Source organism: Bombina bombina, chromosome 4, assembly GCF_027579735.1.
Source record: "Bombina bombina isolate aBomBom1 chromosome 4, aBomBom1.pri, whole genome shotgun sequence".
Taxonomy (NCBI): domain Eukaryota; kingdom Metazoa; phylum Chordata; class Amphibia; order Anura; family Bombinatoridae; genus Bombina; species Bombina bombina.
The window spans coordinates 838,472,620-838,499,706 of NC_069502.1; the positions used below are offsets into that span (position 1 = coordinate 838,472,620).

Consider the following 27,087-nt stretch of genomic DNA (forward strand, 5'->3'; position numbering starts at 1 on the left):
ATACCGGGTATGTTTGATTGTTTTTTGGTCATCTTAACTAGCGCAAACATTAAGGACCATTTCATGTAATTATGAACCTATGAGCTAGTACTGCTAAAGATCGTCAATGTTTAAGGTGTTGATGTTTACTGTTGACTTTATTTTCTTAGTCATATTTTGACTGATACTCGTGTCCTATCTACTTACAGTACATTAGGGTATAGAGGTTTACACTGAATAACACATTAAGTTATGATCATCATGCATCCTGATAATATTTTTATAAATGCACTAAAATAAGTTTTTTTATGCAATTGATTGGTATATGCACCTCAAAGCTGTTTGTACCACAAGTATCACCAAATGCTTCATTTGTTGTGCACTGATGGGGGAGGAGTTTGTATTATGTATAAGTTTGCGTACATTTCACTGTATCGTTGTCTGAGGAAGGGGTGAACACCCCGAAACGTCACTAAGTAAAAGTATATATTTAATTATGAAAAAAATAGAACATATTCTTGTATGTGAATAACATTGGAATGTTCTTCACATACAAGAATATGTAAGGTTTGCGCAAATGAGAATATGCAATCAGGTTTGCATCCGAGTAGGGTGTTTTTTTCTCTCTATTGACTTCTATGGGGAATATGTGAAGCTGCACGCAATATTATAACTTTGGCTTTTTATGCTCTTCGGGTTAACACACAAGTGAAAAGTTTACTTTCAACTCATAATACGAGAGCAACCCGACAAGTGAAAAAGCTGAACTTCTAATGCAATTAACGATCAAGTGGGATTGTAATCTGGTCATTTGTGCTTCTATAACTGTATTATGCATCTTTTCTAAAATAAACATAAATTGAGAATAAGTCAATGTTTTGTTTTTTCCCCATAGAAATTAGCTATTCAAAATCAAATATTTTAAAAAAAGTATTTTTTTATTATATTTAAACACAATGCATTTTATTCAGCCAAGGGTATTATCCTTATACAGACAAGAGCTTTTTGATGCCTCTTACACTTATGCCATCAACAGTATCTACATTTCAAAAAATGGTTTATCAACATATAAATAGGTGCCTTTGGGTTTATTTTTTAGAACTTTAATCTGTATATAGGAGCTCTCTCCCATAAAACTCTACTCAAATAATTGCATATTTTGTAATGCCAGATGAACACTTAACTATTCAAACCCAGACCTCAGATACCACAGGAATAAATAGCTTGAGGTGCAGAAGAGGCCTCAAGCAACTCTAAAAGTGTAGCCCCTGAGGACGATATGAAGTCATCATCAGCACTCTAGGTATTTTATGGATGACAACTACATGTTGCCCTCAGCACTTAAGAGCTTATGGTCTGATTTTCTTCAATACTAATTTTCTGATGATGAAGAAGACGAATTCTGAGTAAAACATTTCCTACCATCAGAATATGAAAATGCTTTCTCTTCTGTATGAATTTTCTGATGAACAATAAGATTTGATTTACGGTTAAAACATTTCCCACATATAGAACAAGAAAATCCTTTCTCTCCTGTATGGATTATCTGATGAGTAATAAGATTTGATTTTAGAGTAAAACATTTTCCACAGTCAGAACATGAAAATGGTTTCTCTCCTGTATGAATTTTCTGATGAGTAATAAGATTTGATTTTAGAGTAAAACATTTCCCACAGTCTGAACATGAAAATGGTTTCTCTCCTGTGTGAATTATTTGATGCTTAATAAGAGCTGATTTCCAGGTAAAACATTTCCCACATTCATAACATGAAAATGGTTTCTCTCCTGTGTGAATTCGCTGATGCTTAATAAGAGTTGATTTCCAGGGTAAAACATTTCCCACATTCGTAACATGAAAAATCTCTCCTCTCCTGTATCGGAAAATACATTTCCCACATTGCTTTTTTGATTTTGAAGAAGATTGAAGAAGTATCTGCAGTTTGACCATGACTAGCATTATTGCAGTTTGTAAAATCACCTGTTGATAAGAAATACAATGGGATTAATGTTATTTATATAAGATATATTTTAAAAAACATTTGATCTGTTCTGAATTACTGTCTATTACAAGGGGAGGGGACCTGCAATACTCTAACACTTTTTCCCAAGCCTTCATGGTAAGGCTTGAGGGAAGTACTACCAGACATTAGCACATATTTTTAAGGGGGCTTCCAGAATATCATATTTGTAAATTACTTACATAAATAGAAATGAATACAATTGCATTTTTTTACATATGTTTAAAGGAATTTTCAAGCTTCTGAAATTGTGTTCATAGGCAAATTTAATAAATTCAATTGTTTCAATAATTTTAGTTCCAAAACTACTCTTTATAACTATTATTTGTGTTGCGATTAATACCCCGTGTTCTTTAATTCTAATGAAATGATGATTTTTTTTTTCATATCAGATTTACCATTTCATATTCAAAATAGTAATGTGTAAAAGGGTAGCAGAGGTGCATAAGCTTGCCGCCACTACAGTAATCAGGGAGGGGGTTCATGGAGCTTTCACTGCCAAGAAATGTATCAGGTAAGGCATAAATTATGTTTTCTTTCTAATGGCACAAATTAAATTCATAACCTATGGGAAACTAATACCCAAGCTGTGGAGTCCATGAAATCTTAGGGAGGGAAAGGTAGGGAAGGCAGGTCCTTAGGTACTAGGCACCATTTGCTTGAAGATCCCTTCTCGAAAAAAGAGCCTATGCTGAGGCAAAAAAAACATAAAATAGTACAAAGTTTGAAAAGATCCCTACAATTAAACCTTTTTTGTTTTTTCTTCTTTCATTATTACACATTGTTACTACAAAAACAGCATTTTTATGCTGTCATAGACAGTAGATGAGCCCATCCTTAACAATAAATATAAAACAAGCCCCAAAACCCCATCTTGTCTGAAGTACAGCCATATTCGATGAAAACACCAGATAAGGTAGGTCACGATTGTAGGGCAGAAAATTATGAAACCTCTACGAGTAGAAGAATATTAATAAAATGCGTAGGCTTGAACGGAGCCAGTTGAAGAACTCTAAGAACAAGATTAACCAAAGTAGGGATTGGCACTGAGAAACCAGTAGTACAAAAAAAATAAACTATGTTTCAGACTAAAGTCATCATGTAAAAAACATAGGGAGACTGCTCCATAGCAAATTAGCAATAAAAAAATGGTACAAAAATTCCCAGCAAAATGCAACACATTAGCAATGACAGATTCTCTCTGAATAGAATACAAAATTGGCAGAAAAGTGCCAGAAAGGAAAGTAATGAAATCTAACTACAGAAATATGCATAACTATCAGTACTGTGACAGAAAAATCCTCTAAATACAGATATTTGTTCTGAAAAGAATAATCTAGCAGGGCAATACACCAAACTTTACATATAATACAATGCAGAAGCATTCACCCTATTGCAGAAAGTGAACACCTAGGCACCTAACATAATAATTGGATTAGTTAGAAAAATGCAGCAATTAAGGCACCTAAAGAGCGGAGGTATGGGCCTAGAAGCGCCCAGTACACAATGCAGAAAGATGTGAATAAAGATAGTACCATGTGGTTGGGAGTAGGCATTTGTCCCTCCACACCAATATAACTGCCAGACCCAGTGGGATCCTCAAGACCGCAGGTACACAAAGGCAGTGGACAAAATAAGTAAAATCCAAGTAAGGTACGATCAAACGTGGAATCAGTTATACCATGCACAACCTTAATTGAAGTTAGACTCACAGAGTAGCGGTTAGCTGGTGACGTCATCTGACACGTCAACCTCTTTGAGAAAGTGTGAGACTCGCTAGTAACTTGTCAGATGATGTCACCAGGCTAACCGCTACTTTGTGAGTCTAACTTCAATTAAGGCTGTGCATGGTATAACTGATTCCACGTTTGATCGTACCCTACATTGGAGGGTTACTTCTTTAACTTAACCTTATAGTAAGACGGAAGATTACAGAATATAATCATTATACAGAATGCACTATTACCCGTACTTCACACTTAACAACCAGGTAATCAGTAACAAAAAAATACTTAGAATGTCTATGCACTGAAACTGGGCTTAATAAACAAAAGATAAGCGATATTACCTTTATTAATTTTTTTTTTACTGACTACAGTTATATTAAACGGTAAAGAAAAACAACTAGGCAAGAATCATACACTGGAACCTACATATAGAAATATGATTTACTATCGTTATAGGAAACAATAGTTCAGTAAGATAGTCAGTAAGAAAACCCGTTATTAAGCCATGATAAGTTGATAGATAGGGTAATCAGTGTGGATTACTGTAATAATACTAGTCCTAATTCCATCAGTAAGGTAAATGCAGACAACACCAATATACTGAACTGTAACAATAACAATATTAAATATAACAGCAAAGAAGCTGATTACCTATAGCAATATGCAATATAAAAAACACTAATTATAGAAAGACACATAAATTATAGTAAAATAGATAGTAGAAAAAATATATAAACAATGTGATGAACTCCACACACAGCAAAATTAGTAATATTAGCATCACTTAGCGTAAACACCTCATGATTTTGATATAAAAAACAAAAACGGAGTAGTATATGACATCCAAACACAGTACATAAAAATTATATACAGCAAAGTAGTACCTTGAAAAGCATTGGCACTATATAGAGCGAATGTTCTGAGTCTCTAATAATTCCAGAAGTTAAAATTTAGTCAGTCGCAAGACAAATATATGAAAGAAAACCATTTTGTATTAGAGAATGGCCCAGGACAACATTGTCACATATAGTGATTGCATAACTGAAATAATAGCAAAAGGTTGATAGTACTGACACCCAAAATGAAAGCATAGCACAACCTCACTGGGTACCATACTGCCATCTACAATTGCCAAATTTCATCAATACTGTAACATCGAGAAATACTGGCAGCGCTAGTGAACTAAAAAATGAGTATAAGTATTGAGGAACCTAATATAAATGTGTTTTAAACACTGGTAATGCTAATACACCTCAAGATATGTTTATTTGCAATAGAAGAAACAACAAGAACTAGCATTGCTAATAAGGTGTGAATAAGCACTGGCAATGCTAACCACAAATGTTATTTGCAATATCAGAATGTGTCCAAGCAATAGGAAAGCTAAAAACATGTGCTTAAATGAACAGTATATTGTAAAATTGTTTTTCCCTTAATGGGTTGTCAATTACTTTATTTTACTAGTTGCAGAGTATAAAATGTATGAGAATTTGCTTTTTAAGGTTTATTTGTGTATATGAATTAGCCGATTTTGTGTTTTGACGTCACAACCTAATAAAATGGGTTGAGCTTGTAGGTATAATCAGATTTCACTACTTTATCACATTGTGTTTATCTTATATCTGTCCATAAACCAAACACCAATACTTAGAGAGAACAATGGAAAATTAACATTTTATTACCTTATCTCTTCTATACCCCACTGGGAGTATAATATATTTGCTGGCTGTATTTACACAGCTTATTTATAGCTTGGCCCGAAGGCAAAAACTTTCAGAACAGGTAGGGATACCACAGGCTAATTCAACTATTTCAAATGTCAATATAAGAGTAAAGGAAATACTTGTAAACAATTTAATACAATCTAGCAGGTGAAGTGGATCGTTGGGAACAAATTTAAGGGGAGACATTTTTTGAGTAAAAAACACAAGGAGTATTGGTGTCTACAAAGAGGCACTTAGCTCCATTCATCACGGCTCATTAATATCTTCACTTAATATACACTTTCTCGTTAGTTACATTCACATTATTATCACCTTCTTCTTCAGAACACCACACATTAGTATACATTTATTACAGCATATATATAGCTGTTCGTATCACTGTACATAGTATAGACCAATCATATAGTTATTCTTGTTTATCTTTCACTTCTGATTGGTTATCAGCATTTACTCGTAGTGTTGGCCGTAGTTTATATATGATCCACGATCTATCTATTATGTATTTCATTAAACACACACTACCGTGGTGGTTTTGTACATATCACTCTCACTATTTTGTTTTTAATACTGTACACACACTCATATTTATTACAGCGTTCATATCGCTGTATTTATTAGTAAATATAGGGTCGTCCAATCATACATCCATTATCTGCCCATCCTCTATTTCCAATAATTTAATTGGTTGACCGTAGTTCCTGTTTTGTCACTATACGCCACCTCATTTGATTTTAGGTTCTGAGTCACATGACTTGGGTCAGCGTATCGCATTAGGATTTAGGGTCAGGCCCTTTATTGTCATCATATTATTGGTTGCTCAGGAGACACACGTTCTCAATGTTTACATTTTTAGGTCCTGAGTCACATGACTTGGGTTAGCGTATCACATTAGGATTTAGGGTCAGGCCCATCAATGGCAACACATTATTGGTTGATCAGGAGATATATGCTCTCAATGTTTACATCCGTTATATGTATACTGCACATTATGATACGATCGACACTGAATTCTTATTCCCCGATCAATCACTATAGAATAATATTTCATTACATTGGGTCCTTGTAATTACATTATCACATATTCACATTATTATTGTGTTTTTAAGGTAGTATTTATATCATATTTTTTGCAACAATTGGGTTTATCGGGAGAGGAAGGATTTCATTGGTTTATTCAGGTAAAGGAGGGGGAGGGTTCACCTGAACATGTGGTTACTGAGCCCTATTTAAAGGGCATTTATGTGCATACAGATCATACAAGCCTGAGAAAACGGGAGTCCCCCGAGAAACGCGTCGCTGCTATACTCTGTATCTTATGAGGAGACTTTTTTACACATCCAGCTATAAATTTTGTTATACTTTTGGTATTTTTATTCCTGGTAATAAAAAACTGATTTTAACTCTTATATAAGTCTGGTGGTTGGTATCAAAGACTCCATATCAGTAACCCAAGGGCACAACAGCCTTCCTTCGCATATCTATCTCCCTGTCTAAGCCATAGCGAACCGGTGCCATTGGATTCAGTTCCAGTGATCCAGTACTATTGGACTCCAGTGCTATTGGGATTTTGGTGAGGACTCCACTGTACCAGCCAGCTGGTTTGCTGCAGAATACCAGCCTGTGTCTACTGGCACAACAGAGTGCCATCTCTTTTGTGAGTACTCTGTGTTTTGTCCATATTCGGATATTTGGGGTTCTTATTGATCTACACATGATGGCGCCTTTGTTTTTGTCCTTTGTCTTTTTATCACAGATTTTTTGAGTAAACTGTCTCTTTAAGAACTGTAGAGCCAATAACCCAAAAATATGTGTATAGCAATAAAAGGAAATAAAGTGCGTCTAGGCACTGAAAATGCGTAGAGTGTGTATAAACACTGCAATGCTAGAGTAAACCACAAGATATGTTTGTTTGCAGCATAACAAATAAGGAGTGTTTAATCACTGGCAATTGTTAAAAAGAAATTGTGTTTAAAACACTGGTAATGCCAATAAACCACAAGAATGCTTATTTTACAATATAATCAATAAAGATCATTTATGCAATATAAATAAGTTTGTTTAAACACTGGCAAAATTGAAAACCAACAAGATATGTTTATTTGCCGATAAGAAATAAACGGCCAGATTACGAGTTTTTTGTTATGAGCTGTGCGGTGCTAACGAGCAGGTTTTGTCTCACCGCTCACTCTTACCTGCAGCGCTGGTATTACAGGTTTTTACAAACCCGGCATTAAAAGGCAAGAGCACGGTGAGCTGGTCGTACGTGCTTGTGCACGATTTCCCCATAGACAGAGCCGGCTGAGAAAAAGTCTAACACCTGCCAAAAAGCAGAGTAAAACTCAGTAACTCAGCCCCATTGATTCCTATGGGGAAATAAAATTTATGTTTACACCTAACATCCTAACAAGAACCCAGAGTTTAACCCCTAAATCTAAGTCTAACTCTAACCCTAACACCCCCTAACTTAAATATAATTTAAATAAATCTAAATAAAATCCAATCAGCCAATAGGATTGAGCTCACATTCTATTGGCTGATTGGAACAGGCACCCACATTTTCCATATAAGAATAAGTATGTTTAAGTACTGGTACCGCTGGTAAACCACCAGATATGTTTATTTCCAATAGAAGATATAAATATGATTAAGTACTGGAAATACTGAGCAACCACAAGATATAGATATTGGCAGTACATGGAGTGTAAAACGCATGAAAGGAAAGCGCGGCAAGAAAAGCTAACAGTCCCTCCTCCGGATAAATAAAATGGCTGTAACAGACACTAATAAAAAAAGGGGGACCCCAAGTGCATAATATATTCAAATGTGCACCAACTAAAATAATAAATACTGATCATAAGAACAGCCTGTGCTATTATGGCTGCTAACTCGACTATGAGTCCACCTGACTGGATGCGAGCTATGAGGACATATATATGTACAGTATGTACCTCCTGTATACTTGATGAAACACCCATCCAAGGTACTGAAAGGGAGATCGGCCTGATAATGTCTGACCTAGAATGCAGCTGAGATAACAAGGTACCTACTAATAGCTAGTGAGCATTAAAACATGTAGGTCTAACGACAAAGGTCTTGTGTACCTTCTGTAAAAGGGTCTTGAAGACAACGTGGGTCAATCATCTGCCCACTTAGTCTGTCTGCCTCCCTAGGCTCTCATGACATTGGCGTGCAGCAGGTCCGAACGGCAAGCCCAGTCTTCTGAGCGTGTCATATGTAACAGTCTGCCTCAACTTGAGGTCCCTTACGTAAAGCAGATTGCTCCTTTTTAGGTTCTAGTATAAAGTTGAAAAAACACACTCTCTCTCTCTCTCTCTCTCTCTATATATATATATATATAATATATAGATATATATAGTATATAAATATATATATATATATATATATATATATATATATATATATATATATATAATATATATATTATATATATATATATCTATCTATATCTATATCTATCTATCTATATATATATCTATCTATATATATATATCTATATATCTATATATATCTATATATATCTATATATATCTATATATATATATGAGTTCATAGATCAGACTGCAGGCAATCTAGTCACTGTTCCCATCTCATTAGGCAACATGCCATTAGAGAAGGAGGAAATTAAAGTCAGACTTACCCAGCTTCAGTCCAGAAAAAGGTCCTGCAACACAAAAGAAAATCAGTATAACAAACCCTGTTTGCCTAAAAAGGGAGGATAGCAAAATATCTGGAAGAGGCATAGGATCTTCCCTGCGCCATCCAGTAGCTGCTAGCATCTACCAAAATTCTACTAAGAGAATTACATGGCATTCCCCAACTCCCCTGCTCTCTCTTGCAGGAACTATCCATTGAGGACAATAAACCAGAATCTTCAACAAGCACCTCTCTGCCTACCTCCATGAAACAAGGCAAAGAACTACTAAGAGGGTAGGGGAAATAAGAGGATATTTTAGATGTTTTGTTTGGGGTGTCTTTGCCTCCTCCTGGTGGCCAGGTAAAGTATTTCCCATAAGTGATGAATTGAATTTGTGGACTCTCACTGCCATTAGAAAGAAAAGTATTTACGGTCTTCTAAAATGGTGTTCACATAAGATTGAGTATTAAAATTACACCAGTCACACAACTACACATTATAATTATTGCTTGTGTGCACAAATGTTGCTTGGTAATTTGTCTCTTTTATTGACTTTGTAAAGTTTTGTTGCCCCACTACATGCCGTACCATTGGATTTCTAGACAACATGTGCATTTTACTATAGTGAAATGTAAGTTTTCAAACTTATGGTCAATCATTCTTAAAGTGGCATGAAAGTTTATAATAAACAAAACAAAACAAACCCCCCCCCACCTATGTCCTGAATTAAGGCAAAACTCTAAATCCCCCCACCCCAACAAAGCCCACTCCCAGGAGTTACTCCCATAATCAGCTCTGGGTTGGCTTCAAGTAAAAAAATGAAGCACGGCTGGATTTTCAGAAAGGTAAGTATGCTTTTAGTCTTTTTAGTATATCATTTGAAATAATATATATGTCCCTTTAATGCAAACAAAATATAAGAGATTAAAATGCACTAAAACTAAATAATAGAATTGACTTAAGGATAGAGTAATCACACAAATCTTCTCTCCGTATTTGGACTACATATAAATAACTGCCCTTTTCTGTATGGGGTATTTAGGGCTTACACATTTGGTTCAAAAAGAAAGGCGAAAGGCAGAGAGATTCAGAAGTCAGTAATTGTTCGAGTGGCCCCATGATGAATTAACCCTTTATTGCCACAAAATTAAATATAATTATCCTACCTGATAAATTTATTTATTTCATGGTGGTGAGAGTCCACAATCCATTCTTGACACAAGGATTAGGGCAAAGATTCACAAACCCAAGAGCTCTATAAAACCCCTCCCACCTCACTGTTAACTAGCCTGATGTATAACCAAGCAAGAAAGGTATGAAAGTTAATAAGAGCAAAGAAATGAGCAGTAAAAAAAAAAGTGCAAAAAGAAAATAACCCCAACATAGTTTATGCAAGAAACTTACCTGATAAATTAATTTCTTTCATATTGGCAATCCTACCAGGAGGGGGCAAAGTTTCCCAAAACCTCAAAATGCCTATATATACACCCCTCACCATACCCACAATTCAGTTTAATAATAGGGTGATAAAATTAAGAGTAAAAAGAGCATTCCACAAGGAGGAACTGGAATAATAATGTGCTTTTATACAAAAATCATAACCACCATAAAAAGGGTGGGCCTCATGGACTCTTTACCAATAGGTAAAGAAATGAATTATCAGTAAGTTCTTACATAAAATTAGATTTTCTTTCATGTAAATTGGCAAGAGTCAATGAGCTAGTGACGTATGGGATAGAAATACCCAAGATGTGGAAGACCACAGAAGAGTCACTAGAGAGGGAGGGATAAAATAACAACAGCTATTTCCACTGAGAAATTAAATCCACAACAATAAGTTTTTCTCAAAAACTAGAGAGTCAAAAGCAGTAGAATCACACTGAAACAGCTGCCTGAAGAACTTTTTCTACCAAAGACTGCTTCAGAAGAAGCATATTACATCAAAATGGTAAAAACAATAAAAGTAATGCCAAAGAAGATCAGAATTACTGATTTGCAAATTTTGATCAACCTAAGCTAATTCTGAAAAAGCCCAAGAAAACATAATTTTATGTAGAGAACTTACCTATAAATTCATTTCTTTCATATAAGCAAGAGTCCAAGAGCTAGTGACGTATGGGATATACATTCCTACCAGGAGGGGCAAAGTTTCCCAAACCTTAAAATGCCTATAAAGTACACCCCTCACCACACCCACAAATCAGTTTAACGAATAGCCAAGAAGTGGGGTGATAAGAAAAAAGTGCGAAAGCATAAAAAATAAGGAATTGGAATAATTGTGCTTTATACAAAAAAATCATAACCACCACAAAAAAGGGTGGGCCTCATGGACTCTTGCTAATATGAAAGAAATGAATTTATCAGGTAAGTTCTTACATAAATTATGTTTTCTTTCATGTAATTAGCAAGAGTCCATGAGCTAGTGACGTATGGGATAATGACTACCCAAGATGTGGATCTTTCCACGCAAGAGTCACTAGAGAGGGAGGGATAAAATAAAGACAGCCAATTCCTGCTGAAAATAATCCACACCCAAAATAAAGTTTAATGAAAACATAAGCAGAAAATTCAAACTGAAACCGCTGCCTGAAGTACTTTTCTACCAAAAACTGCTTCAGAAGAAGAAAACACATCAAAAATGGTAGAATTTAGTAAAAGTATGCAAAGAGGACCAAGTTGCTGCTTTGCAAATCTGATCAACCGAAGCTTCATTCCTAAATGTCCAGGAAGTAGAAACTGACCTAGTGGAATGAGCTGTAATCCTTTGAGGCGGAGTTTTACCCGACTCGACATAGGCATGATGAATTAAAGATTTCAACCAAGATGCCAAAGAAATGGCAGAAGCTTTCTGGCCTTTTCTAGAACCGGAAAAGATGACAAATAGACTAGAAGTCTTTCGGAAAGACTTAGTAGCTTCAACATAATATTTCAAAGCTCTAACAACATCCAAAGAATGCAATGATTTCTCCTTAGAATTCTTAGGATTAGGACATAATGAAGGAACCACAATTTCTCTACTAATGTTGTTAGAATTCACAACCTTAGGAAAAAATTCAAAAGAAGTTCGCAACACCGCCTTATCCTGATGAAAAATCAGAAAAGGAGACTCACAAGAAAGAGCAGATAATTCAGAGACTTTTCTGGCAGAAGAGATGGCCAAAAGAAACAAAACTTTCCAAGAAAAAAGTTTAATGTCCAATGAATGCATGGGTTCAAAAGGAGGAGCTAGAAGAGCCCCCAGAACCAAACTCAAACTCCAAGGAGGAGAAATTGACTGAATGACAGGTTTTATACGAACCAAGTCTTGTACAAAACAATGAAAATCAGGAAGATTAACAATCTTTCTGTGAAAAAGAACAGAAAGAGCAGAGATTTGTCCTGTCAAGGAACTTGCGGACAAACCTTTATCTAAACCATCCTGAAAAATTCTCGGAATTCTAAAAGAATGCCAGGAAAAATAATGAGAAGACACCAAGAAATATAAGTCTTCCAGACTCTATAATATATCTCTCTAGATACAGATTTACGAGCCTGTAACATAGAAAAAAATCACAGAGTCAGAGAAACCTCTTTGACCAAGAATCAAGCGTTCAATCTCCATACCTTTAAAATTAAGGATTTGAGATCCTGATGGAAAAAAAGGACCTTGCGACAGAAGGTCTGGTCTTAACGGAAGAGTCCACGGTTGGTAAGAGGCCATCCGAACAAGATCCGTATACCAAAACCTGTGAGGCCATGCTGGAGCTACCAGCAGAACAAACGAGCATTCCTTCAGAATCTTGGAGATTATTCTTGGAAGAAGAACTAGAGACGGAAAGATATAGGCAGGATGATACTTCCAAGGAAGTGATAATGCATTCACTGCCTCCGCCTGAGGATCCCGAGATCTGAACAGATACCTGGGAAGTTTCTTATTTAGATGAGAAGCCATCAGATCTATTTCTGGAAGTTCCCACATTTGAACAATCTGAAGAAATACCTCTGGGAGAAGACCATTCGCCCGGATGTAACGTTTGGCGACTGAGATAATCCGCTTCCCAATTGTCTATACCTGGGAAATGAACCGCAGAGATTAGACAGGAGCTGGATTCCGCCCAAACCAGAATTCGAGATACTTCTTTCATAGCCAGAGGACTGTGAGTCCCTCCTTGATGATTGATGTATGCCACAGTTGTGACATTGTCTGTCTGAAAACAAATGAACGACTCTCTCTCTTCAGAAGAGGCCAAGACTGAAGAGGTCTGAAAATTGCACGGAGTTCCAAAATATTGATCAGTAATCTCACCTCCTGAGATTCCCAAACCCCTTGTGCCGTCAGAGACCCCCACACAGCTCCCCAACCTGTAAGACTTGCATCTGTTAAAATTACAGTCCAGGTCGGAAGAACAAAAGAAGCCCCCTGAACTAAACGATGGTGATCTGTCCACCACGTCAGAGAGTGTCGTACAATCGGTTTTAAAGATATTAATTGAGATATCTTTGTGCAATCCCTGCACCATTGGTTCAGCATACAGAGCTGAAGAGGTCGCATGTGAAAATGAGCAAAGGAGATCGCGTCCGATGCAGCAGTCCTAAGACCTAAAATTTCCATGCATAAGGCTACCAAAGGGAATGATTGTGACTGAAGGTTTTGACAAGCTGATATCAATGTTAGACGTCTCTTGTCCGACAAAGACAGAGTCATGGACACTGAATCTATCTGGAAACCTAAAAAGGTTACCCTTGTCTGAGGAATCAATGAAACTGATTGGTAAATTGATCCTCCAACCATGAACTTGAAGAAACAACACAAGTCGATTCGTATAAGATTCTGCTAAACGAGAAGACTGAGCAAGTACCAAGATATCGTCCAAATAAGGAAATACCAATACCCTGTTGTCTGATTACAGACAGAAGGGCACCGAGAACCTTTGTAAAAAATTCTTGGAGCTGATGCTAGGCCAAACGGTAGAGCCACAAACTGGTAATGCTTGTCTAGAAAAGAGAATCTCAGAAACTAAAAGTGATCTGGATGAATCGGAATATGCAGATATGCATCCTGTAAATCTATTGCAGACATATAATGCCCTTGCTAAACAAAAGGCAGGATAGTCCTTACAGTTACCATTTTGAATGTTGGTATCCTAACATAACGATTCAATATTGATAGATCCGGAACTGGTCTGAAGGATTTGACCTTCTTTGGTACAATGAAGAGATTGAATAAAAACCCCAGCCCCTGTTCCAGAACTGGAACTGGCATAATTACTCCAGCCAACTCTAGATCTGAAACACATTTCAGAAATGCTTGAGCCTTTGCTGGGTTTACTGGGACACGGGAAAGAAAAAAATCTCTTTGCAGGAGGCCTTAACTTGAAGCCAATTCTGTACCCTTCTGAAACAATGTTCTGAAACCAGAGATTGTGAACGGAATTGATCCAAATTTCTTTGAAAAAAACGTAATCTGCCCCGTACCAGCTGAGCTGAAATGAGGGCCGCACCTTCATGTGGACTTAGGAGCTGGCTTTGGGTTTCTATAAGGCTTAGATATATTCCAAACTGGAGAAGGTTTCCAAACTGATACCGCTCCTGAGGATGAAGGATCAGGCTTTTGTTCCTTGTTGTGATGAAAGGAACGAAAACGATAATTAGACCTAAATTCACCTTTAGATTTTTTATCCTGTGGTAAAAAAGTTCCCTTCCCTCCAGTAACAGTTGAGATAAAAGAATCCAACTGAGAACCGAAAAAATTTATTACCCTGGGAAGAAAGGGATAGCAAAGTTGACTTTAGAAGACATATCAGCATTCCAAGTTTTAAGCCATAAAGCTCTTCTAGCTAAAAAAGCTAGAGACATATACCTGACATCAACTCTAATGATATCAAAGATGGCATCACAAATAAAATAATTAGCATGTTATAGAATAATAATGCAATGAGAATTATGATCTGTTATTTGTTGCGCTAAAGCTTCTAACCAAAAATGTTGAAGCTGCAGCAACATCCGCTAAAGATATAGCAGGAGTAGAGACAGCCCCATCAACCTTAGGGATTTTGTCCCAAAACTCTAATCTGTCAGATGGCACAGGATATAATTGCTTAAAACGTTTTAGAAGGAGTAAATGAATTACCCAAATTATTCCATTCCCTGGAAATTACTTCAGAAATAGCACCAGGGACAGGAAACACTTCTGGAATAACTACAGGAGATTTAGAAACCTTATTTAAACGTTTAGATTTAGTATCAAGAGGACCAGAATCCTCAATTCCTAATGCAATTAATACTTCTTTAAGTAAAGAACAAATAATTCCATCTTGAACAAATACGAAGATTTATCAGCATCAACCTCTGAGACAGAAACCTCTGAACCAGAAGAACCATTATCAGTATCAGAATGATGATGTTCATTTAAAAATTCATCTGAAAAAGAGAAGTTTTAAAAGACTTTTATGTATACTAGAAGGAGAAATAACAGACATAGCCTTCTTAATGGATTTAGAAACAAAATCTCTTATGTTATCAGGAACACTCTGAGTATTAGATGTTGACGGAACAGCAACAGGTAATGTAACAGTACTAAAGGAAATTTTATCTGCATTAACAAGTTTGTCATGATATTTAATACAAACAACAGCTGGAGGAACAGATACCAAAAGTTTATAGCAGATACACTTAGCTTTGGTAGCTCCAGCACCGGGCAGCGACTTTCCTGAAGTATCTTCTGACTCAGTTGCAACGTGGAACATCTTGCAATATGTAATAGAAAAAACAACATATAAAGCAAAATTGATCAAATTCCTTAAATGACAGTTTCAGGAATGGGAAAAAATGCCAGTGAACAAGCTTCTAGCAACCAGAAGCAATAAATAATGTGACTTAAATAATGTGGAGACAAAAGTAATGCCCATATTTTTTTAGCGCCAAATAAGACGCCCACATTATTTGGCGCCTAAATGCTTTTGGCGCCAAAAATGACGCCACATCCGGAACGCCGACACTTTTGACGCAAAAGAACGTCAAAAAATGACGCAACTTCCGGCGACACGTATGACGCCGGAAACAGAAAAAAAAATTTTGCGCCAAAAAAGTCTGCGCCAAGAATGACGCAATAAAATGAAGCATTTTCAGCCCCCGCGAGCCTAACAGCCCACAGGAAAAAGTCAAATTTTTTAAGGTAAGAAAAAATGATTGATTCAAATGCATTATCCCAAATATGAAACTGACTGTCTGAAAATAAGGAAAGTTGAATATTCTGAGTCAAGGCAAATAAATGTTTGAATACATATATTTAGAACTTTATAAAAAAAGTGCCCAACCATAGCTTAGAGTGTCACAGAAAATAAGACTTACTTACCCCAGGACACTCATCTACATGTTGTAGAAAGCCAAACCAGTGCTGAAACGAAAATCAGCAGAGGTAATGGTATATATAAGAGTATATCGTCGATCTGAAAAGGGAGGTAAGAGATGAATCTCTACGACCGATAACAGAGAACCTATGAAATAGACCCCGTAGAAGGAGATCATTGCATTCAAATAGGTAATACTCTCCTCACATCCCTCTGACATTCACTGCACGCTGAGAGGAAAACCGGGCTCCAACCTGCTGCGGAGCGCATATCAACGTAGAATCTAGCACAAACTTACTTCACCACCTCCATAGGAGGCAAAGTTTGTAAAACTGATTTGTGGGTGTGGTGAGGGGTGTATTTATAGGCATTTTAAGGTTTGGGAAACTTTGCCCCTCCTGGTAGGAATGTATATCCCATACGTCACTAGCTCATGGACTCTTGCTAATTACATGAAAGAAATGGTGACTGAACTTAGTAGAACAAGCTGTAAATCTCTGAGGCGGAGCCTGCCCTGCCTCAAAATAAGCCTTGAAAAACAAAAGCTTTAATCAGGATGCCAAAGAAATGGCAGAGGCTTCCTAACCTTTTCTGGAACCAGAAAAATAGCAAATAGACTAGAAGTCTCCTGAAATCCTAGTAAAGCTCTTACCACATCCAAATTACTCTCAAATAATTCTTTAGGATTAGGACACAATGAAGGAACAACAATTTCTCTACTAATGTTGTTCAAATTCACAACCTTAGGAAAAAAGAAGTCCACAAAACAACTTATCTAGATGAAAAAGTCAGATAAGAAGACACACAAAAGAGAGCTGATAAATCATAAACTCTTGCAGCAGAAGAGATAGTCAAAAGAAACAAAACTTTCCAAGAAAGCAGATACTCTTCAAAGAAGATATAGGCTCAAAAGGAAAGAGCATGCAAAATCTTTAAACCAAATAAGACTCCAAAAAGGAGAAATTAATAAATGAACAGGCTTGATACCAACCAAAGCCTGAACAAAACAGTGAATATCAGGAAGTTTAAACAAGCTTTTTAGAAAATAAAACAGAAAGAACAGAGATGTGTCCCTTCAAAACTGTAAACTCCTAGGAATTCTAAAAGAATGCCAAGAGAATTTATCAGAAAAACACTAAAAAAAAGGATAGGTTTTCCAAACCTGATAATACATGTTTCTTGAAACAGACTTATAAGCCTGCAGCATAGCGATAAAAACAGTTGGAGAACCACTATGACTAAACATTAATCAATTTCCATAACCCTAAATTAGTAATTTGAGATCCCGATGGAAAAATAGCCCCTAAAACAAGAAAGCTGGCCAAAGAGAAAGCGGCCAAGGATGGCAACTGGACATCCGAACAAGATCCACATACCAAACATGTGAGGCCATGCTGAAAATATCGTTTGGAAACCTCGCCTCTTGAAGTTTCCAAACCCCTTGTGCTGTCAAAAGACGCTCAGACAGTTCCCCAACCTGTAAGACGTGCATCCAATAAGAATACAGTCCAGGAAGGACAAACAAAAGGAGGCCCCTGAATAAAATGATGATAGACTAATCACCAAAACAGAGAGAGTAGAGTATTAGGATTTAAAAATATCAACTGTGATATCTAAAAACAATCCCTGTATCATTGATTCAGTATGCAAAGCAAAGAGATTTCAGATGAAAAACGAGCAAAGAGAACCATGCCCGATGCTGTTATGAGACCTAAAACTTACATGCACATAGCCACTGAAAGAAAAGTTCTAGACTGTAAGTTAGACAGGCTAATGCCAATTACAACTGACTTTTGTCCGATAAAGACAAAAACACAGAATCCTCTAACCATGTCTTAAAGAAACAAAACTTAGATGATTCATGAGGGATTCCACAAAAACAAAAGTCCATATATTTGAATACTGCTCTTTCATATGTATGTATTGGGTGCTTGTAAAGTGTGTCTAATCACCCGTAAGGGACTCAAGACGCTGCTCATTTAATCAACCTCGGAAGGATGAAAGACTGAATGGACCTCGCCGGTAATCGAACCTGCAACCCTCAGGTTGCTACAGATTCTAGCCACAGTGCATTAGTATGCTGAGCTATCTGTCCGTCTTCAATAAAAGAATAGTTTAAGCTAATACCAAGATACCATTTAAATAAGGAAGCACCACAATACCCTGCTGTCACTAAACCAAATGGAAAAGCGACAAATTGGTAAAGCTTAAAAGAAAAACTTTTCTGAATGAAATAAAATATGAGGATAAACATCCTGAAAAATGTACTGGACATGAAATGACCTTAACAAAAAGGCATAATAGTGCTTATAATTGGCAACTTAAAAGTTGAGACTCTAACAAAACAATATAAAAGTCTTCAGATCCAAGAATGGACTGAATAAACCATTCTTCTTAGGGACAGAGAATAGAATTGAATAGAAACCCAAATCCTGTTCCTGCAAAAAGAACTGGCATAATCACTCACTGAGAAAGAAAAATTCTTCCCATAGGAGGTCTCATTTTAAAAATCTATGCAAACCCTAATAATAATATAGAATTTGGACTGAGTTCATCCAAAAACAATTTAATCTGCCCCCCCACCAGAAGGACTGGTTTGAGAACCGCACCTTCATGCAGTATGATAACTAGTAATTATAAAGCGTTTTTTTCCCAGGAAAAAAAACAAAAAAAAAAAACGCTTCTTCAGTGCTTACACTCGGAGTTAACCAAATTAGCAGCTGATAAAAACAGTAGTTATTATTACCCAAATAAATGGTACACAATAAATTGACCTCAAAGGCCAAAGAGCTGTATTAACCCTGCCGGGAAATGAATCTATGACCCTTGGATCTAGAACAAGCATTTGTAGTCAGGACATTCACCAACTGATCTACATCACCGGACTAAAAGTAGGGAAGAAAAAAACTCTAAACCTCCAGAAATAGTAGAGATAATAAAATATATTTGAAATCATAATAATTGATATAGTAAACATAATTAAATGAATACCTGTACATCTAAAGTAAATAAACAGAGATATATATACTTAAGAATCTGAAACTGTCTATGCTAACTGTTCAACAAAGGTTGAGAGAACAGTAATGTCAGCCACAGATAAAGCTGAGCTAAAAATATAAACAGTAGGTGAATATGCTCTACAAAGGTTATATTCAAATTCTTAAGAATCCTGAAACAAGTACCAATTTCAATAGAAATAGTAGTACAGTCCCAAGAGGGAATCAGAATAACCATTCTCTAGATTCTAGAATATAATACAGATAGTATATTGAATAGTAAAAAACCTCAAAAGCAAAAATGTTAAAATCCAGATTTGAAAAGGATTAATAACATACGGCCAGATTACGAGTTTTGCGTTAAGAGTTGCTCGGTAATAACTTGCAAGTTATTTCCACCTCTCACCTTTAATAGCGCTGCTATTACAGGTTTTCCAAAAACCGGCGTTTGCGGGCAATATGGCAGCGTTGAGCTCCATACCGCACACAAATACCAGCGCTGCTTTGAGTTGCTTTGACGTGCTTGTGCACGATTTCTCCATAGACATCAATGGGGATAGCCGGCTAAAAAAAAGCCTAACACCTGCAATAACGGAGCGTAAAGCTCTGTAACACAGCCCCACTGATTCCTATGGGGAAAGAAAATGTATGTTTAAATCTAACACCCTAACATAAACCCCGAGTCTAAACACTCCTAATCTGCCCCCCCGACATCGCTGACACCTACATTACACTTATCAACCCCTAATCTGCCGCCCCGACATCTCCGACACCTACCTACACTTATTAACCCCTAATCTGCCGCCCCCAATGTCGCCACCACCCACCTACACTTAATAACCCCTAATCTGCCACCCCCAATGTCGCCACCACCCACCTACACTTAATAACCCCTAATCTGCCATCCCCAATGTCGCTGCCACCACTATACTAAAGTTATTAACCCCTAAACCTCTGGCCTCCCACATCACTAACACTAAATAAATATATTAACCCCTAAACCTAAGTCTAACCCTAACCCTAACACCCCTAACTTTCATATAATTAAAATAAATCTAAATAAAAATTACTATTACCTAAATAATTCCTATTTAAGACTAAATACATACTTACCTGTAAAATAAACCCTAAGCTAGCTACAATATAACTAATAGTTACATTGTATCTATCTTAGGTTTTATTTTTATTTTACAGGTACGTTTGCATTTATTTTAACTAGGTAGACTAGTTAGTAAATAGTTATTACCTATTTACTAGCTACCTAGTTTTGGATCAGCCAATAGGATTGAAGCTCAATCCTATTTGCTGATTGCATTAGCCAATAGGATTTTTTACCCTTTAATTCCGATTGGCTGATAGAATTCTGTCAGCCAATATGAATTCAAGGGACGCCATCTTGGATGACGTCATTTAAAGGAAACTTCATTCTTCAATAGCCATCGAAAGAAGAGGATGCTCCTCGCCGGATGTCTTGAAGATGGAGCAGCTCCGCGTCGGAAGAATGAAGATAGAAGATGTCGTATGGATGAAGACTTCTGTCCGTCTGGAGGACGACTTCTTGCCGCTTGGATGAAGACTTCGCCCGGCTTCATTGAGGACTTCTTGCCGCTTGGATGAAGACTTCTCCCGGCTGGATGAGGATGGATGTCCGGTCTTCAAAAAGTGTAAGCGGATCTTCGGGGGTTAGTGTTAGTTTTTTTTTTTTTTAAGGGTTTATTGGGTGGGTTTTATTTTTAGATTAGGAACTTTGGGCACCGTAAAAGAGCTAAATGCCCTCTTAAGGGCAATGTCCATCCAAATGCCCTTTGGTTGTGTTGGTGGTGGGTTTTACTGTTGGGGGGTTGTTTGAATTTTTTTTACAGGTAAAAGAGCTGATTTCTTTGGGGCAATGCCCCGCAAAAGGCCCTTTTAAGGGCCATTGGCAGTTTAGTGTAGGCTGTTTTTTTTTATTTTGGGGGGGCTTTTTTATTTTGATAGGGCTATTAGATTAGGTGTAATTAGTTTAAATATTTGATAATTTCTTTTTTATTTTGTGTAATTTAGTGTTTATTATTTTTTGTCATTTAGATAAATGTTTTTTTGTAATTTAATTTGTAATGTTAGGTTTTAGTGTAAGACAGGTTAGGTTTTATTTTACAGGTAACTTTGTATTTATTTTAACTAGGTAATTAGTAAATAGTTAATAACTATTTACTAACTAGTCTACCTAGTTAAAACAAATACAAACTTACCTGTGAAATAAAAATAAAACCTAAGCTAGATACAATATAACAATTAGTTATACTGCAGCTAGCTTAGGTTTTATTTTACAGGTAAGTATTTATTTAGTTTTAAATAGGAATAATTTAGGTATTAATTGTAATTTTTATTTGGAATTATTATAATTATGTTAAAGTTAGTGGGTGTTAGGGTTAGACTTAGGGTTAGGTTTAGGGGTTAATAACTTTAGTATAGTGTTGGCGACATTTGGGGCAGCAGATTAGGGGTTAATAAGTGTAGTTAGCTGGCAGCAGATTAGGGGTTAATAACAGTAATGTAGGTTGCAGTGATGTTAGGGACAGCAGATTAGGGGGTTAATAAGTGTATGTAGGTGGCGATGACATTGGGGGCAGCAGATTAGGGGTTAATAATATTTAACTAGTGTTTGCGATGCGGGAGTACCATTAATATGTTTATTATAGTGGCAGTGATGTCCGGAGCAGCAAATTAGGGGTTAATAATTTTATTTTAGCGTTTGCGATGTGGGAGGAGTTCGGTTTAGGGGTTAATAGGTAGTTTATGAGTGTTAGTGTACTTTGTAACACTTTAGTTATGAGTTTTATGGTACAGCTCAGTAATGTAAAGCTCATAACTACTGACTTTCAGGTGACGGTACAGATCTTGTAGTTATAGGCTGTACTACTCACTTTTTGGTCGGACAGGCAAACTCGTAATACCGGCTCTATGGAAGTCCCATTGAAAAAGGACTTTTTGAAAGGTGCGATAGTTACGTTGCGTGATGGCCAAAAAAGTGTGCGGTACAGCTGTACCTACAAGACTCGTAATAGAAGCGGTAGTGAAAAAGCAGCGTTATGAAGCTTTTTCACTGATAACGCACAACTCGTAATCTAGCTGATAGTTAATAGGAGGACTAGACTCCTAAAAGCTACAAAATAGAAAATTTCCTCTAACAAAGAACAAAATATGTTCAAATAAAAAATAAGGAGAATTTTTAACAGGACCAGTTCAGAATGACAATCCTCCTACTGGAGGTGCTCTTGGAAAACAAAAATGATGATGATTAAATGGATACCGTAGTCGGATGGAAGGCAGCTCTTCTGGTATGAGATGAGGCGAATAAATATCTGTAGCAGGAAAAAAGAAGGCGCCAATAGGGTGATATCGCAACAGACCAAACATAAAGCAGGGTAGTGGAGACTAATACTCACCAAGCGGAGCGGCACTGAATCGTGACTTAGCAAAGCAGACGGGACCTCAGCGTCGCCCGGAAGACCCAACACGGGCAGTATCCAATCACCAGACGGGAACACACTTGCTACGGCCCATCAGGAACCCCATGTGGTGACACACACCTTCCTCTCAATACTTACAGGGCTCTGCACGCTTTGCTGAGAAGAAAACAGATCACAAAACGCCGGGAACAAACTCGGTACCTCGGAAATGGTGCAGGTTTAGAAAGGTTAAAGGGAGATCAAACTCCAGCAGGGTAGATAAAAAAACAAATTTATTAAAAATGTTTTAAACAAAGCAACGCGTTTCTCGGCTACACAGAGCCGTTTCATCAGGCTATAATCCTTTTTCACTCATATAAGCTTTTACACTCATAATCTAGCTGAAAGTTAATAGGAGGACTAGACTCCTAAAAGCTATAAAATAGAAAAATTTTCCTTAACAAAGAACAAAATATGTTCAAATAAAAAATAAGAGAATTTATAACAAACTGCCTGATACAGGATCCTTTAAGCCAAAGAAACCTTCATCAGTAGAATTAAACTTAAATATGCTGTCGGCTAGAGCAAAATTAATTAAATCTTAATTTTAAAAAGACCTTGTAAGTTTACTTAAAGGCATAATAGCAGTCATAACCTTTTATGATATAAGCAAAAACATGTGATGTTTGAAGATGAACTGAATAAGTAAAATACAAGAAATGTTATTATTGTACATGTAGAAACATTGCTAGCAATAAAACATGATAAATAAATGCCACATAATTGAGCTGAAGAAATAACAACAGCTTAAAAAAAGAAAAGAACACACTTAGCTTTGTAGAATTGATTTCCAGGGCATCATAGTTTCTACAGTAACATCAGTGTCAGGATCAGAATGAGACATCTCACAAAATGTAACAGAAAAAGAAAAATAACATTAGGCAAAACATTCCATTTCCACAATGTAACAGTTTCAGTCGAGAAAAACAAAAGCAGGCATAATAGCTTTCAAAGTTCATGAAAACAGCGAGCAATAGAGGGAGAGGGGTAAAATAACTAAAATTTGGGGCCAAGAATGACGCATTACGCAACAAGGAGTTAAAATTTTTTGCCGCAAAATGAACACCAGGAAATGACACAACTTGCGTCATAACAAACGCGTTTTTGCGCCAAAACATTTAGCGTCAACAAAGATGCTGGAAATGACGAAATTTGTGCCATAAAAGGCGCAATTTCGCACCAAGAATGACGCAATAAAAAACAGCAAATTAGAAAAAGACTGAACCCCAGGTAAGAAAAAAAGTTTAAATAAACTTACTAAACATGATTCCTATACTGAAACTGTTAAGACTGCAAAGGGAAATACACAGACCTGACTCATGGCAAATATAAGTAAAAATACATATATTTAAAACTTTATATTAATACATAAAGCACCAAACCATAGCGGAGAGTGTCTTAAATAATGATACATACTTACCGAAAGACACCCATCCACATACAGCAGATAGCCAAACCAGTACTGAAAACTATCAGCAGAGGTAATGGTATATAAGAGTATATCGTCGATCTGAAAAGGGAGGTAGGAGATGAATCCCTACGACCGATAACAGAGAACCCTTGAAAAGATTTCCTGCGAGGAAAACCATAAAATCAATAGGCGATACTCCCTTCACATCCCTCTGACAAACACTGTACTCTGAAAGGAATTGGGCTTCAGAATGCTTAGAAGCGCTTATCATAGAAGAAATCATAAAAAACAAGCACAAACTTACTTCACCACCTCCACAGGAGGCAAAGTTTGTAAAACTGAATTATGGGTGTGGGAGGTGTATTTATAGGCATTTTGAGGTTTGGGAAACTTTGCCCTCTCCTGGTAGGAATGTATATCCCATACGTCACTAGCTCATGGACTCTTGCCAATTACATGAAAGAAAACAGGGTAGGCATAAATTATATTTTCTTTCATACAGGTGGTGAGAGTCCACAATCCATTTCTCTTGGGAAACTAATACCCAAACAGTCCACGAGTATTGAGAGCAGTACAAGCATGATATATAGAAAATTATATATATACATACATATATAGAAACACAGAGATCCACTGTAAGTAGGAGCACTCACGTAAATCTCCAGCGATAATCTGAACACTGTTTCTCCCCAAATGAGGCACAATGGAGCGTGGGTGGGAACGGCTTCCCTAGCGTCCAGGTGTGAATGCTGCTAATAGACGTGTCTGCCCTGCACGCCAGAGAATACAGCATACAGTTCCAAAAAATTAGCGCACATCACAATCCAGGACTTTTGCATAAAATCCAACTTTATTAGAAGCGGTTAAAAGCAAACATCGGTCAGCACACGTAAAAACAATCAGGTAGTAGATTGTTTTTACGTGTGCTGACCAATGTTTGCTTTTAAGCGCTGGCGTAACTCTGGCAGTTTGCAGATGAGTGAGTTACTTACCAGTGCTTTGTTAACCCGTCAGGAAACTTGGCATTATTAGTCACAGCCGTGGGGGTGCCTGCTTTGAACTGTCGGGGTTGCTATAAATATGGACATTCTCACAAGAGGTGTTAAATTGTAACCCATGTTGTTGAGGTGAATATACAATTAAACATCTGGTGTGCTGCTGTCATTTGGGAGCTCCCTGGACTTACAAGGGTACCCTTGCAGATTTCCTGTTGGGACTTTTTCAAGTGCTACATAGTTATGTGGCTTTACTTAAGATTGTAATTAAATACTTGTGTGAAGCATAACCATTGTGTTATCTACTGATTTAAATATTTTTCTCCCTTATAGGTTGAGTGCCAGATAAAGGTATACTGAACATCTTTCACGGAGGGAAGGTGTATTTTTTACCTTTCCCCGGTGGGAGTTCATCTTTTATTTTGAATTTAAATTTAATTATACCGCTGAGAACTGCACTCCTCCTTTGATTTGTAAGTGCAAGAATGTAATAACCAGGGTTGTTTATATATAAATTTCTAGTCCCAAATGCTACAGAGTACAACAAAGTACAATAATATAGACTAAAAGGCTAAGGGAGTGCCACAATTAAAAAAACAAACAAATTTATGCTTACCTGATAAATTTCTTTCTTTCCGGGCATGGAAAGTCCATGACGTCTTTCCAATTACTAGTGGGATATTTAACTCCCCAGTCATTCAGCCGAAGGAAAATGGAAAAAGAAGAAACACAAGGGTGAAAAGGTGCCGGAGGTTTACTCAAAAACACTGCTGAATTATTATTAAGAGAGAGGAGGGGGTCGTGGACTCTGCATGCCCGGAGAGAAAGAAATTTGTCAGGTAAGCATACATTTTGTTTTCTTTCCTATGGCATGGAGAGCCCACAATGTCATTCCAATTACTAGTGGGAACCAATACCCAAGCTAGAGTACACAGAATGAACAGGGAGGGAGAACAAGACAGGAGGACCCAAACAGAAGGCACCACCGCTTGAAGAACCTTTCTCCCAAAAGAGGCCTCAGCCGAGGCAAAAGTATCAAATTTGTAGAATTTGGAAAAAGTATGCAAAGAGGACCATGTTGCCACCTTGCAAATCTGTTCCACAGAAGCTTCATTTTTGAAAGCCCAAGAAGAGGAGACAGCCCTAGTGGAATGAGCCACAATTTTCTCAGGAGGCTGCTGTCCAGCAGTCTCATAAGCAAAACGAATCATACTTCTTAACCAGAGGGAAAGAGTAATTGAAGTGGCCTTCTGACCCTTACGATTTCCAGAGAAAACAACAAACAGGGCAGAAAATTGCCAAAAATCTTTAGTAGCTTGTAGGTAAAATTTTAGAGCACGCACAACATCCAAGTTATGCAAAAGACGTGCCTTATGAGAAGAAGGATTAGGACAAAAAGAAGGAACAACAATTTCCTGATTAATGTCTTGATCCGACACCCCCTTAGGGAGAAACCCCAATGTAGTATGAAGGTAAATCTGCCAGACGTTTGTGCAAAAGAATAGACAGTGCAGAAATCTGACCCTTCAGAGTACTGACTGAAAAACCTTTCTCCAGGCCATCCTGAAGAAACGATAAAATTCGGGGAATCCTCAACCAACTTCAATAGAAACCTTTAGCTTCGCACCAAAAAAGGCATTTACGCCATACCTTATGGTAAATCCTGCGAGTAACAGGTTTACGAGCCTGAAGCATAGTATCAATGGCCGCTTCCGAAAAACCACATCTAGACAGAACTAGGCATTCAATCTCCAAGCAGTCAG

The 27,087-nt window shown here is 37.0% G+C and overlaps 1 protein-coding gene across 2 annotated transcripts in view; it reads right to left on the bottom strand.

The window, feature by feature from the left end:
- Positions 1-896: 896 nt before the first annotated feature.
- The window catches only part of LOC128657218 (zinc finger protein 3-like), a 176,416-nt gene continuing 150,225 nt past the window's right edge, over positions 897-27,087 (bottom strand). Inside the window, exon 11 of one of the 2 annotated variants that reach the window (XM_053711476.1) lies at positions 897-1,957. In XM_053711476.1, the coding sequence (XP_053567451.1) occupies positions 1,352-1,957 (606 nt within the window). In that variant the 3' untranslated portion in view covers positions 897-1,351. The remainder of the gene's footprint in view (positions 1,958-27,087) is intronic. The other variant, XM_053711477.1, reaches the window with a different exon arrangement.